Source organism: Lygodium microphyllum, chromosome 19 (genome assembly GCF_053477565.2).
Source record: "Lygodium microphyllum isolate KBCC chromosome 19, Lygodium_microphyllum_v1.1.10, whole genome shotgun sequence".
Classification (NCBI taxonomy): Eukaryota; Viridiplantae; Streptophyta; class Polypodiopsida; order Schizaeales; family Lygodiaceae; genus Lygodium; species Lygodium microphyllum.
Window position 1 is genome coordinate 89664814 of NC_141153.1, and position 14443 is coordinate 89679256.

The window sequence follows — 14443 nt, forward strand, 5'->3', positions numbered from 1 at the left end:
ACTGTAGGAAGCTAGTCTTGAACTGTAGGAAACTGTTTGTGAACTGCAGAAAACTATTCTTAAATTGTAGGAAGACCATTCCTAAAGTGCTGGAAGACTGTTTCTGAACTACAGAAAGTCTATTCCTAAATTGTAGGAAAACTGTTCCTGAACTGCAGAAAGTCTATTCCTGAATTGCAGGGAGTTAAGCACTTACAAAAAGATATACACACTTAAATTTGGTTGTTGGTAGCATTATCACATGTCATAAATGATAACTTCATTTTGCAAAAGAACACCCAAGGACACAAAAAGAGAAATAAAAGGTAAGGGACTGCGCATATAGTCCCCTAAAATTTTGGCAAAATGCGAGGTGCTAATACACATATCTACTAGCTTGTGACCTATAGGAAGCACATGCATTTTTACACCTAAATCACCTTCTCTAGCCTTCCAAACCCAATGGTTAGAGAGAACATTCTTGCCATCCCCTATCCCTACTCCCTTATATCATCAAGGAATAGTCATCATCACCAGCTTTGTCTTACACGACAAAAAGAAGAGCCATGATCGCCATGCTTTTGGCTTTTGCCTCTCACAATGGACTTGCACTCTCGTAAAAATCTTGAAAGTAAACTTGTTTCATTCCCCTTGATGACAACCTTGTTCACCGGCGTTAGAGTAGGTTCATACTCAACAGTAGACGAAAAAAGGCAAGGGATGCTATCTAATGTGTGTACTTTTCATTCGAAAAAAAAATACAAAAACACAATACTTCACACACCATAACTTGATTCAACATGTGCAAACTTTTGTAATTGGTGGTGCTTTTCAAGAATAAAAGACATATTACCATACACTTTTGCCACTAGTGTGAACACCCATGGCAAATCTCAAAATTGTTAAAACTTTTGCCACCTTAGTGTGAACCTAACGTTAATCTCATCTCTTGGGATCTTTGGGACACCAAGAGCCACTCAACAACAAAAGACTATATACAACAAGTAAGCGTTGGTGGAGGCGCGTCCTTCAAGAATATGCCGTTCTACTTCCTATTTCTGGTTAGTTTATGAGGTCAAATCAACTTAAACCCAATGCATATCTTTGCTGTGTCCTAGCAATACTTACGTGGCATATTATATTGGGACCCCAAAGGTGCTCTCTTTCAAACTCCATCAAGTATCACATATTTAATGCTTTTGATTACCATGTGATGACGTGGTTGCATAATGCTTATTGCTTAGCATGTTTTAATGTGGTTGTCTAGTCTTAGGCACAACTGCATTGCTGCAAAGTAATGCCTATAGACATTAACTTGTAGACAATGGAGTAGGATGGTGATAAGTAGGGTGGCAGAGCTCCCATCTCCTGACCAAATGAAATCCCTCATGAGGCCCTTCATTTGGCCAATACATGACCAAGCTCTTCAAAAGTCACAGGAAAAGCATAAGAGAGTCACACAAGTAGTAGCCATAGTGGCTTTGATGGCTAGCTACTAAGATAAGTGTTGGAGGAATCCATTCCACAAACCAGCCACTGCATTCAAAAAAAAACACTGGCAAACATGAATTTATATGAGTGAAGCTTATAGGCCTCCTGGTGTGATTTCACAACCTCAGCCAACTACAAAAACAATCGAGTGCAGATTATACCACATCTCAAACTGAGCATGAAGTGCATTCTGTAAGATTGGGCTTTCAAGCTAAAGCCCTATTTCTAGCCCTTAGCATCCTCTCTAAATAATGAGCACATCCTTGTGTTCATTATTATCCTTGGCAAGGTCTGTCGGCTGCAGCAATTTGAAAAACACCACGCTTGCAAGGATGGCCAGGTAAGCTCAGCCATTTTCAGGCCTATCATATGCATTGGACTTGTGACGTGGAGTGAAAGAAAAGTTTCTGGGGGCAGGTCCCAACAGCATTTCAGATATTCGAACCTGCAATAAAAACGCATTGCTGACTATGAACAAATAGATTTTGTACAGCTCGAACAAATGTGTACTGCACTAAAGAGAAAACTGACCCAATCTGCAGCACTATCAGATGCCATAAGAGTTTCAAGTTCATTTCGCCCATAATAATGTGGAGGCCTCCAATTGAGCCTTTGAGGCAGAACTTCCAACAAGCCAACAGGAATATAGCGATGCATATAGCTTAGCCATTCCAACAGGAAATGCCTTGTTGTCTCCACGCCTGCATAAAAGAATATGTCAGAATATGCAGTTCACTTGAAACTTGCCTGCAACTGCGTTATGTTGACAAGAAGCATGTCAGGCTTTTATACACTTATGGACTTAACTGCCATATCACCTTCACAATAAGCTTGTCCTCATTCGATTTTGTCTTGTGGCAAATGCAAGAGTGCAGTAAAACAATAAACTCTGAACCATCTGACAGATTATCCAGGTTTGCATAGCAAACAAATGAAGTTAAAAGTTACTGCTATCAGCGTGGAATAGGTGATAACTTGCTGACTAGCTCTGGTCAAAAATAAAAGTATTGAACCACAATCCTATTGAAGGAGTCAGGAGGAAAAACAAAAAGAGCATATTCATTTCATCGCCCAAGTAAGCTATTCTCATCTCTTCCAAGTGAACATCTACAGAACAGCACGTTTGTAATTCCTTGCAGTCCGAATGATCCAGAAGGCCTAATATTGAGTCAAGTTGGAAACAAAGCATGCAAGTACAGCTACATAGTAAATCCACCAAGCCCAAATTTTTCCTAAATCCACCAAGACCAAATTTTTCCTAAATCCACCAAGCCCAAATGAAAATTTTAGGCTTGGTGGATTTATTATGTAGCTGTACTTGCACGCTCTGTTTCCACCATGCCTTAATATCTAGTCAAGTTGGAAACAGAGCGTGCAAATACAGCTACATAGTAAATCCACCAAGCCCAAATGGAAATTTAATAATGCAATTAAGCCATTCATCTGACAGAATCTCTGCAATTTGCATCGTAAACTAACCCACCCCATATTGTGTATATGGCAGTTTCAACTGACTGTTGGCAGCTCCAAAAAATCATGAGATATTTTAGTCGTAATGGATATCAGTCAGGCACAAAACTCCAGGATAGTATCCCAAAGACTTGAACCGCCTATCTGAGTGAACCCTAAACAAGATAGATGTGGGATGAATATGGCTACTCGAGCCAATTCTCAGATAGGGCATTCTCCACTCCTACATTTTCCTCTTTCAAGAAACTTGACATCTTTGTCTACAGAAAATGCTTTATGTCACACACACGACCTTTAATGACAGAAATATTCTGTCGCACACAAGATGTCACTGAAAGATGATAATCACACAAGAACGTGGAACAAGAATACCAACTGGTACACGTGAGAAGCACCTATTCCTTTTCTGAAAGTTCATTCACCTGTTTCATGCTTTCCTCTTGTTGATTTTGGCTAACCTCATAAAGAGGCCTATCAAGAAATGAGCTCCCTAGAACATAATTAATTCATGATTCTCACCTGTAGATAAATTGTGACTCTGGCCATCACAACCCTAAACTTGAGAGTGGATCTATCATACCATACGGTGATAAACTGATACCAAAACCGCAATGTTTTTTCTGCTGGAAACAATTCCCTTTCAGTGGATGTGAAGGAGAGTAAACATGGGATTGAGATGCTCTATCACACAAGCTGCAACTCCATGCCACAGAAGTCTGCCATACTGCAGCTGCCGCACACTGCATAGTAGTTTCTTCAAACTTGAAATTAGCTGCCTAGACATGGTGCCCAGATTTTGCTTATGCTGCTACAACCGTGAACATACAGAAACCCAATATGATGATTTAACCAATCTCCTGTTGACAACGTTATACAAAGCCTTGAAAGTCATTCTGGGAATTGACCCTGAACTTAATTGCTACTTCCCAGCTCGGCAACTAAAGTAATTCATCAGACAGCTAACACCAAGGCCATAAAGCATGCCTTTCTTATTCACTTCAGTAAATCCAGTACAATACATCTACAGGTCTGCAATCATCCGGCAAATAGGTGAAACCTGATAACACGACCACATGCTAGCAATTTCCATCTAACTTGGATTCTCTCTAAAGACTTCATTGTTATAAAGGAACATACACGGAAAAGCAAACCAGTTGAAATTTGAAGAGTCAAAGAAAAGACACGTTTCTCATAATCGAGCTTGTGAGCGAAAAAGAAAAACTGAGAAAGGGGGACCTTTAGAATCTGATCCCCAATGCTCAAGTCCAAAGCGCACATAGTCCTGCAAGATCTTGAATCTCTCATTTGAGGATATGTCCCAATGATGTTGCTCCTTTATTTCTGTAAGCAACCAAGGCTACCCAAAACTTCTAGGTTAGCTTCAGAAGATGGCTTACACTACAAAAGCCATCTATGTGAAAGGGTTCCATGTTCTATTTTCACTTTTCCTTGAGCATGCTCCTCTAGACTTACCTTTATTAATACACCCCTGGCGAGCATGCAAGTTGACAATTTTGATCTGCTCAAATGGTCATTCCAATCTGTGTAAGAAAAAATGTCCCCATTCCCAATAACTTGCAACTGATCAGATGCAAGGGAGCCAATTTCATAAACATAATTCCAATCAGCAAGCTTGCTGTATCGCTGCTGACGTGTGCGTCCATGAATTGTTAAAGCAGAGGCTCCCCAATTGTGAACATCAGTAATGAAAGAATGAACACAATTCCTCCCTTCAAAGTAACCAGTGCGAACCTGAGAATAAGCAACACCAATTCTGTCAAAAAATGCCAATTCTGGCAAAGAAAACTTCTTGATATGTCAAGATTATTATTCTGGATATGACAGCATTGGGTTGTTTACTGGTTTGGATTAACGTTGAGAGGACAATATACTTCTTTGTAAAAGCTGTATGTGTTTGAACAAATTCTAAGAGCTCCAAAGTTAAGACTGCATCCTGAGGTAAATGTAAGGTTTGAGAGTTTTTATTGACCCTTTGGCACTACAATATTCTATGAATTGTCAGTTTAAGCTAGTATGAAGGTCAATTGAGCAAAAGACCCAATTTGGTGTTCAAGGTCAAAAAAAGATAGCATGAAAGCCAATCGGGAAGGTTTCAGATTAGATATTTGCCATTCTTCTTGACCAGTTTACTAAGCAGCTTGGGTTTTAACCATAGTCACATGGAACAGGAACATATAGATGGAGTGAGACTCCTTTTTGAAATCGGAACAAGGGCACGAGATATATTTGGGAACGCCACATTACTATGATGCATTGGCAAGCTTTCAGCATAAGATGATACAAAGGCTCAAAACATACAACTATGTCAGCGCAGCATTGCAGAACACTCTCGTATGATTGAGAAGTGATTTAATTTTAGGATTCACCATATAAACGCTAAGGTAGCTTCATCGCACCATGCATGCTATGGAAATCGGAATGGTGATGCTTATGGGACGTGTTCCAAGTTCCGTAAGCCATGGAACAGAGTTCCATTGGCTATGGAACTTTTAACATAGACAGATAACCAGTCAGAAGGCCAAGAAGAGGAATCAGAATAAATTAGTGATGGATTTAATGCAATGAGTTGATGGTGAGAACCACTTCAAGGATAGAAATATGGAAGTGAGTATGCAGAAATGTAAGTCAAATAACCATATCTGGGAAATAAGTACAGGAATTATAGCAGTGTCATTCCCAGATTTATAATAACCTGTAGAATTTTAAAAGAGAAATCAGCCTTTGGATGTGAGATTGGTGAAGCATCATGAAAAGGAAGTACTCAAAACTTCAATCATACCTTGATCTGTGAGCCACAGAACAAGTTGCCAATTAGAAAGAAAATAAGCAAATTCAAGGACGCCTATAATATGTTGCTGCAAATACACATGGACATATGAAGAAATACAAAGCAGTACATTCAACAAGGAAGATAAGTAGACAATAAAGATGCAGGATGTACATAGAAGTAAATTGTAATGGAGACAGCATGGAACCCAAAGTCTTCACCTAGAGACCATAGAAGATCGGGTATTTTTTGTTTAGCAATGATGGTTTTATGACAAGTGCGAATAAAAGGAGCTTGACTTTTAGAGCAAGTTACTTACAGAAAAGGTAAATTCAGCATGGCACCCAAAGTTTTAACTTAGAAACCACAGAAGAAGACAACAAATTAGGTGAGTATCTTTCGTTTAGAAGTGACGGTTTTATGACAAGGTGTGAAAAACATGAGCTTACCTCTTAGAGCAAGTTGGCTCTGACAGAGTTTGCAGGAATTTAAAAAGCTGCCATCAAAAAAAGATGTGATTTCTGACAAGGATTCACTAAAGCCTTAGCAGATGGAAACACGAGTGCAGAGGAATTTGGACAAAGGAAAGAATGAACACAAGAAATGTGAATGCCCAACAAAATAAGGATCCCACCTGGCAAAGCTGAGATAATGAGAACTGTCGATACGATCGTGGCATGTGGTATATGCACAGATGCTAAGATGGTCCAACCTGAAATGTTGTGAAATATGGCCAACCTAGTTACCCTTCTCTGTCCTGGATTGGCAGTTGAGTACCGCTAGTTGGTAGAGGACTTTGGGTGCCCCTCCCCTCATTTGTTGATGCAGTGATGGCTGCGAGTGTTCCAAAGGTACGGGCGGCAATGGAAGACACCAAAAAATACCCAAGTTCTAAGAGATCGAGGTGGGCTGGCACACATTTAGACAGCAGATTATTGTGATAGGGCAGCCTCGCCAATGCCTGTGATGCCATGGCTTCAGGCATCAAGCCCCTAAATGTTCTCAGTTTGGGGCAAAGGCATCTCAGCCTATGGCCCCAATGCAGCTGATGATGGCTTCACAAGGGTTCAGCAGCGACAGCAGGTGAGAGCCCCGCATGCAGCTGATGATGGCTTCACAAGGGTTCAGCAGCGACGGCAGGTGAGGAGGTAGGATGGACCTCAGTTGGCCTCTCAAACAACGCCTGCAACAGAGGGCAGGACGGGAGGTGACCACCTGCCGATGTCCCCAAACAGCCACCACACCCCCGTCTGCGGGAACACAGACACCCCCCTACCCCACTCACCTATCCTCACCCAAGACAGCCTCCCTCTCACCTGGTCACCCCACCCCAAGACTCGACACACCATCCCATCCACCCACCCCTGCCTCCTGAGTCAGCTCACCACCCACTCACTGCCCAGCCCACCCCCACCACAAACCTCTTGACAGCACAATCCCCCCCCCCCAAAAAAAAAGAAATTTCTCACCCCCCATTTCCCACCCCCAGCCTCTTCCCACAGGAGGTGGTGAGCCTCACACACCCATCTCTTCTCATCAGCGTTTCCCCCCCCCCCTCGGGCAAAAAAAAACAACACAGTCACTAGTGCAGTCACCCCGGCAATACGCTGCACTTTCCTCAGACAAGCACAACTCATCCCGCAAGAGTTCTTCCACGATGACCCTTGGTCCTACATGAGAGTTGTGGACCAAGTAGAGTTTTCGCTTCCTCTAGAAGTGGGAATCTTTATGGTCCACAAGGTGAGGGGCGGTTAAGGCGCATTTATTAGCACCACTAGATGGGCCGAAGTATAGCTTCTTCCTCTATACTTCTAACTCTACGACATGGACGCCAACACAAGTGGAGGAGATTGTGAGGGACTACGTAGCAAACCATGTCTCTCTGTGGCTAGGAGAGGTAGGACTAGCATTACTAGCACAGTAGTGGCCGGGATGCATGATGGACATTCGTCGGCATTGTGGGGCAAAGATCCCACACCTCAGCATTATTTTCAGAGCTTCTCCACTATAAATATTACCGATGGATGTAATCAACTGGACACTCGCACAAGCTACCCAATTCTACCAGACCACTAAGTCATGCCTCTTAGCCTAGCTTACGGAGGCCCTTGTAGTAGTGCAAGGGGCAACCATCAACCCCCTTCTCCACCCTAGGTCCACCATGGGGGGATGTAATTTTCCCTCTAGGCTTGCTACGAAGCGCATGTGCATGCCTCACAGTTCCTCTTCTTCATCAGCTTCTTCTATGTCGAACAAATGCCTATTCTTGAGAAACCCTTCACCCGCAGTTTGCGTTTTTTCGTTTCTGCGTTTTGCGTTTAGGGTTTGCAGCCCCAACAAGGGGCGCCATCCTAGACTGACTATGCCTATTTATAGGCCACTCTCTCATTCATTCCTTACAACTGATTCATTCAGTTAGTCACCTCTTCTCTTCACTACCCTCACACCCCTTCAGGAGGACATTGCGTTTCGTGGTTCGTGGTTCATGGCTGTCTTCATCATCTTCCTTGTGCTACAGCACCCTTTTTCCCTTGTATCACATTCACTCCATGACTCAGGTCTTCATCATTCCATTCTTCTCTCTTCTCTTCTCTTCTCCATGTTTGCCAAGTTCACTCCGTGTTCCTCCCCGCAAACCCTACTATCTCGCTGGTACGTCATCTTTTGACATGGTATCAGAGTTGGATCTGCTCAAACAACGGCAAAGATTCTCCACTCCAGTGAAGGCAAAGACCGGTGGCGGGTTCGGCATCCACTTCCCTTCTTCTTCCGCTGCATCAAAATCTTGTTTTTGCAAATTTCAATCTCTTACTGCTAGTCGCATCCTCCTCCCACTGGCAGCTCACTTCTAGCCTTTCCACTACCCTCCCACCCCTTGAGGCGAACATTGCGATTCGTGCTTCACACTGCCCTCACACCCCTTGAGGCGGACATTGCGGTTCGTGGTTCATGGTGGTTGACCTCTTCCTTCTTCAGCAAGGCACACCGGTACCATGGCGTCTCCCCCAATAGATTGCCCTTCTACTAGGTGTTCCTACTGCAACACGAACGGTCATCCCACCAAAGATTGCTAACTTCGACCCTTGCTCCCTACCCAACGAAGTATATGCGTCTTCCACCAGGCACTCCTTGTGCCACCTTTCCTTTCTGGGCCACAGAGATCGTTCTGCATCGGCTATCAGAGTACTATGCTCAAGGCACTAAGATGCATCCAATGCGCACTAAGTCCTTTCGAGCACATGGAGGATTGATTGGCGCTACAACCTCCTGGAGATCGTCGCAATGCCAACGGCAATCTTCTCCCACTTATTTTCAAGTATAGTGGCTTCCACGACCTACGGATCTGCAATCCGCTCCATCGAGAGACAATGTGTAAGAAACTGGGAATAATGACTTAGTGTAAAAATAATATTGATATTATGCCATGTCACACTAACACTGGTATAAAAGGAGAGGACATGTAATTTTTCACATCTTTTTGACACATTAATACAATTTCTGTTCTTTCCCATCTTGCTCACAGCTTCCATGGCTTCTCTCTCTTTCCTGTCTTTCTCTCTCCAAATCTAGTCTTTCTCTCTCCTCGTCACTCTTCTTCTCTCTCTTCCTGCAGTCTTTCTCTCTCTTCTACAGTCTTCTCTCTCCTCTTTCTCTCTCTCTAGTTCACTCTCTGACAAGTGGTATCAGAGCATTGGTCTTTGATCCATTTTTCCTTCTATTTTTCAGTCCTATTTTCCTTCATCAAAATCAATTTCAGACAAGTATTGTACAAGATAGTGACTAGTGGAGTGCTGCAGACCATCTACAGTTAGTAAGAGACTACATCTGGAGATATCCAAGGTCAGATATGGCGGAGGATGGCTAAAGTGACAAGTCGTCATCAAATTTCATGCAAAACTGGAGGTAACTAGGGTAAAGGAGAGTTAACCGGGCTTAGTTTGAGGTTAAACTCCAGTTACTTTTCAAAAGGGAGCTTCTCTTCTCTCTCTTCCAAGCTTTTGGTTGAAGCTTCAATGGTGGCTGCCAAGAAATCTTCCAAGTTCTCTCTCTACTAATCATTTCTCACAGTCAAACCATGGAGCAATGATTCCTTATCATCTGAGCTTCAAGTTGAGTATCCTAGTCAGGTAGTTGATGTAGAAGATGGAGCAGCATGAAGCCCGAAATTTGCACCAAAAAATGTGTTGATTTTCCTGCTCTCAATCTCTTCCTGATCTGCTCAAGATCTTCTACAGATTGATTACTTGCTTTGAAGCACTTCATCAGGCTCTATTTCAGTAACTTTTAGCTCGAGGGGAACTCTAATCTTCATCTCCTTTGTTCAAAACCCTAAAACACAGCAGGGCAACCATAGCCACAGACCCGGAAGCTCAAATTTCTTCAAATTTTGGACTTCTCCGACCTCCAAGGCTTCTCTAGTACTATGTGCAAGTCGGATAGACTTCAAAATTGAAGACATTATAGAGATTTCAGCTCGTGGAGGACATTGGAGCTCAAATTGAAGGATTATTTTGGGGCTTTTCTTCAAGAGGCTTGAATCTTTAGTATTCAAGTGTTCAAGCAAGCCCGGGGCATTGATTCTTTACGAATTTGATCATATTGGAGCTTGTATGGACTGATTCTATGGATATTTCAAGCTTTATGATGGATTTATGGTGGATTTTGAAGAATTCTTCCATCAATGAAATTGGAGCTGACATCTATCATCTTCTTCAAGCTTAACTGAGGTATTTCTTTTACTTAATCTCTGAAATCTCTCAATAATCCACTTACTAATGCTTTTCCACTTGTTGATGGGAGATTATTGATCAATTAATTCTCTGAATTGATCAATAGATCAGAGATTAGTGTTATTCCTCATTAATCTCAGCCTATTCCATTGAATTTCAGTCTTAATTCAATCATTACTTCATCATAGATATCATTTGCCAAGTTTGATGCATAACCTTGACTTGTTTTGGTTGAATTCTTTTTTCCAAGCTGAAAATTTGTAAAAGGGTAAGTACTAGCAATCAGTGAGTCACTGAATTGCATTGGTAAGACCCTTTCCCTATCCAAACCTTCAAGATTCTATTCAATTGCATCTCATGAAAGGGGCTAAATGGATATTTCAGAAATGCATTTTATGCTGATTGATTAGATTAGCAAGCTACTGCCATGTTGATATACCCACCGAGGAAAAAGGTGGATGCCGGGGGAGATAGTGAGACAAAAGAGAGATGACCCTTCCTCACTATCAAAGATCCCGAAGGGGTGCAACCAACTGACCCGGGGGAAACTTTGCCCACCTCCCAGTGATTCGGAACCCGTGTAGGGAGCTTGTCATGCCGTTTTATCCCTCACACAGGTACAGCGAGTGGAGAATTGAAGATTGAAGACTTTCCAAGCTCAAGTATCTTCAGGATCAAAACAGGGTAAAACAGGGATTTTACAGGGCACTACAGGGCATTTACAAGTTGTTACAGGTACACCCTTCATTACTGAAGTATAGGTGCAGGTACTACAGGGTACCCACAGGTCCTATTCAACCTTCTATAGGGTTTGGTAACCATTTGGGGTTACTATCTTACCTTATAGGGTCAAAACAGGGCACTTATAAGTTAAAACAATGTGCAGGCCTGGACAGTTCAGACTCAGAAATCGAGTTGCAGAATTTTCTGTCCTAAATCTGTTATAGCGTGCTATAGCTCATCTCGAAGAGTGTAAAAATAAAGTCCAAGAAGATTATGCTCAGCAAATCAGAGATTCCATGTTGGATAATGCACCTCAAGAGAGCCCTGAAGAGCCTCAACAACAAGGGGAAGTTAGTATACTCAATAATATCTTGTGCGTACATGAACAAAGACATAGGGAACGTCATGAGGCCATATTATCAAGAATGGAGCAAATGGTTTTGTCTACTGATCAAACGAAATCTTCCATTGAGAAGTTATTAGATTCAACGACTCAAACAAAGGCTTTTATTGATAAGTTGGTGGAATCTAATACTCAAATTATGGCACAATTCTCCCAATGGATGCAAATGCAAATGAGATCTAAAGAAGCTAAGGAGAAAGCTTATTCAAACAGTGAGCCTTCAGTCCCACTTCAGCCATCTAACCAAAATGGTCATGGTCATGGGATTATTGGAATAAGAGGCATCCCAAATAGCCAATATGAAGTAGGTGAGGCTTTGCAACGGCATGATGACTATTTGGGCAGTTTGAATGGAGCTAACTCTCAAGCTTTTGGGCTAAATACTCAAATTCCTAGGAGTCCTCTACAAACAGGAAGATTATATAGTGGTTCTCAGCCACCTATTGGGAGATTTCCACCTCAATTTGGGGGTTCCATACATAGTACTCATGATCAGTCTATTTTGGAACAGCAACCATTCCATGAAAGAGAGCTAAAGGACAAGATTGTTCTAGCCAAATTTAATGGTCAATCATCTTCACCATCTGATTTAGAGAAGTGGACCTCTAAGATGGAATCCTACTTTGACATATTCCCTAAAACTGATGACATGAAGATTCATTTTGCTTCCTTGCATTTGGAGGGATTTGCCCATACTTGGTGGAGGTATATAAAAAAAGAAAACATACTTGTAGAGAATTGGGAAGCTTTCAAGGCACTTATGGCTAAAGTATTTGTCTCCCCTCTTGAAAAAAAGAAATTGGCATGGAGATTGTATGGTTTGGAACAAAGAGGCCTAAGTGTAAGAGAGTACACTAACCAATTTCTCAACCTAACCATGTATGTAGAAAGCATCGGTGATGAGGCTAAGCTCCACAAGTACATGTATAGTTTAGAGCCATCTTTATCAGCTAATGTCATGGCACAAAACCCTACTTCCCTCTTTAAGGCTATTGAGCTTGCGGAGCGCTATGGAAGAAAATATAAAAGAGAATCTTCATTTCAGCCTGGTTTTGGACAGCCAAGGACTGTTTTTCAACAGGGGCAAGTTGGTAACACTTAAGGCAGCAATCATGTGCCAAATGGGAGCTTACGGGTACCAACTTATCCACCATTCAATGCTTCTAAACCTCAAAGTAATTTCAAGACAGCAAACAGTCCTAGAGTTGACTTCAAACAAGGGGACAGCAAGCCTAAATCCATTTCAACCAACATGAATCCTCAGTCTATTCCTATGGATCTTTACAAAGAAAGATTATGTTTCAAGTGTGGGGAAAAGTATACACCTGATCATGCCTCAAAGTGTGTATACAAAAATGTCAAACCCAAGCTTTAGAGTATGTTAGTCTTTGAGGATTTTGAAGATGAGATGGATGAAGCTAATGCAATTGCACTTAATGCTGAAAATGAAGATCTTGAGGAAGAAGTTGGATAAGAGTATTTCTATGATCCAGCCGACTCTTTTCCTTTTGATCCAAGTGAAAATGTTCCTTTTGATCCGGGTGGGACTTGTCATGAGCCACTTGCTGCCACTAATTGTTCTATTTCCATGGATGCTTGGACAGGATCTAAGAATCCTAATACACTCCGTATGAAGGGAAACATTTGTGGAAAGCCAGTGTTCATTCTGATAGACAGTGGCAGTACTCATAGTTTTGTGAATAAGTCCATCATGGACAAGCTGAATTGTATTCCCACAGATTTACAGCAGCCCGTTAGAGTTCAAGTGGCCAATGGTGAAGAGGAAATCAGCACACAAATATGCCCACATGTTTCTTTACAGCTGGATGAAAATTTTGAAGCAAAAGTAAACCTGATCACTTTGGAAATGGGGCATATAGACATTGTACTCGGTTGTGATTGGTTGATGATATTAGGCAGAATCACTATGGATTTCTCACAATTGTATATGGAGTTTATCGACAGCTTATCCATTTACAAGCAGGATCACTATGGATTTCTCACAGTTGTATATGGAGTTTATATTCAATGGACAGCTTATCCATTTACAGGCAGGATTACTATGGATTTCTCACAGTTGTATATGGAGTTTATCTTCAATGGACAGCTTATCCATTTACAGGGAATTCCTAGTAGATCAGATTTTCAGCTTATTACCATTCAACAACTCAAAAGGGAGTACAAGAGGCACTCACCAATATTTGTTTTGCATTTGAATAAAGAGATGCAAGACCAGCCCAATAATTCAACAAACCATCCAGCCTTGACAGCTCTTCTTGAGGAGTATAGGAATTTGTTTGAGGCGTCTACTTCATTGCCTCCCAAGAGAGGAGTAAATCACCCCATTGATTTGGAGCCCAACTCAAAGACAATCAATAAGCCACCTTATAGATTATCAAAGTATGAACGAGAGGAAGTAGCCAAGCAAATCAAGGAACTTCTTGAGATGGGATTCATTGAACCAAGTTCTTCACCTTATGCATCTCCAGTTCTGTTAGTCAAAAAGAAAGATGGATCTTTCAGAATGTGTATTGACTACAGGGATCTTAATAAGATCACAGTGAAGAACAAGAATACCCAGGATTGATGATTTGCTTGATAAGCTCAAGGGGGCTCGATTCTTTACGAAGATTGATTTGAGGTCCAGGTATCATCAGATTCGCATGCGAGAGGGTGACAAAGTCAAGACTGCTTTCAGGACTGATCGGGGGCTCTATCATTTCTTAGTGATGCCATTTGGGCTTACAAATGCTCCAGCTACCTTCCAAAGCCTGATGAATAAGATTTTAAAGCCTTTCCTCTTTCAGTTTGTCTTCGTGTTCTTTGATGACATTCTGATCTACAGTAAGACTTTACAGG

General features: G+C 41.8%; 1 protein-coding gene across 2 annotated transcripts in view; it reads right to left on the reverse strand.

The window, feature by feature from the left end:
- Positions 1-1152: 1152 nt before the first annotated feature.
- The window catches only part of LOC148020134 (tRNA-dihydrouridine(47) synthase [NAD(P)(+)]-like), a 59690-nt gene continuing 46399 nt past the window's right edge, over positions 1153-14443 (reverse strand). The window contains exons 6-10 of one of the 2 annotated variants that reach the window (XR_015694931.1): positions 4414-4692; positions 4177-4297; positions 2002-2171; positions 1632-1915; positions 1153-1515 (exon numbers count right to left, since the gene is read on the reverse strand). Coding sequence is in view for 1 of the 2 variants with exons in the window: in XM_087700418.1 (XP_087556544.1) it covers positions 1817-1915; positions 2002-2171; positions 4177-4297; positions 4414-4692 (669 nt within the window). In the remaining variant the exon portion in view is untranslated. Of the gene's footprint in view, positions 1916-2001; positions 2172-4176; positions 4298-4413; positions 4693-14443 lie in introns of both variants that reach the window. The other variant, XM_087700418.1, reaches the window with a different exon arrangement.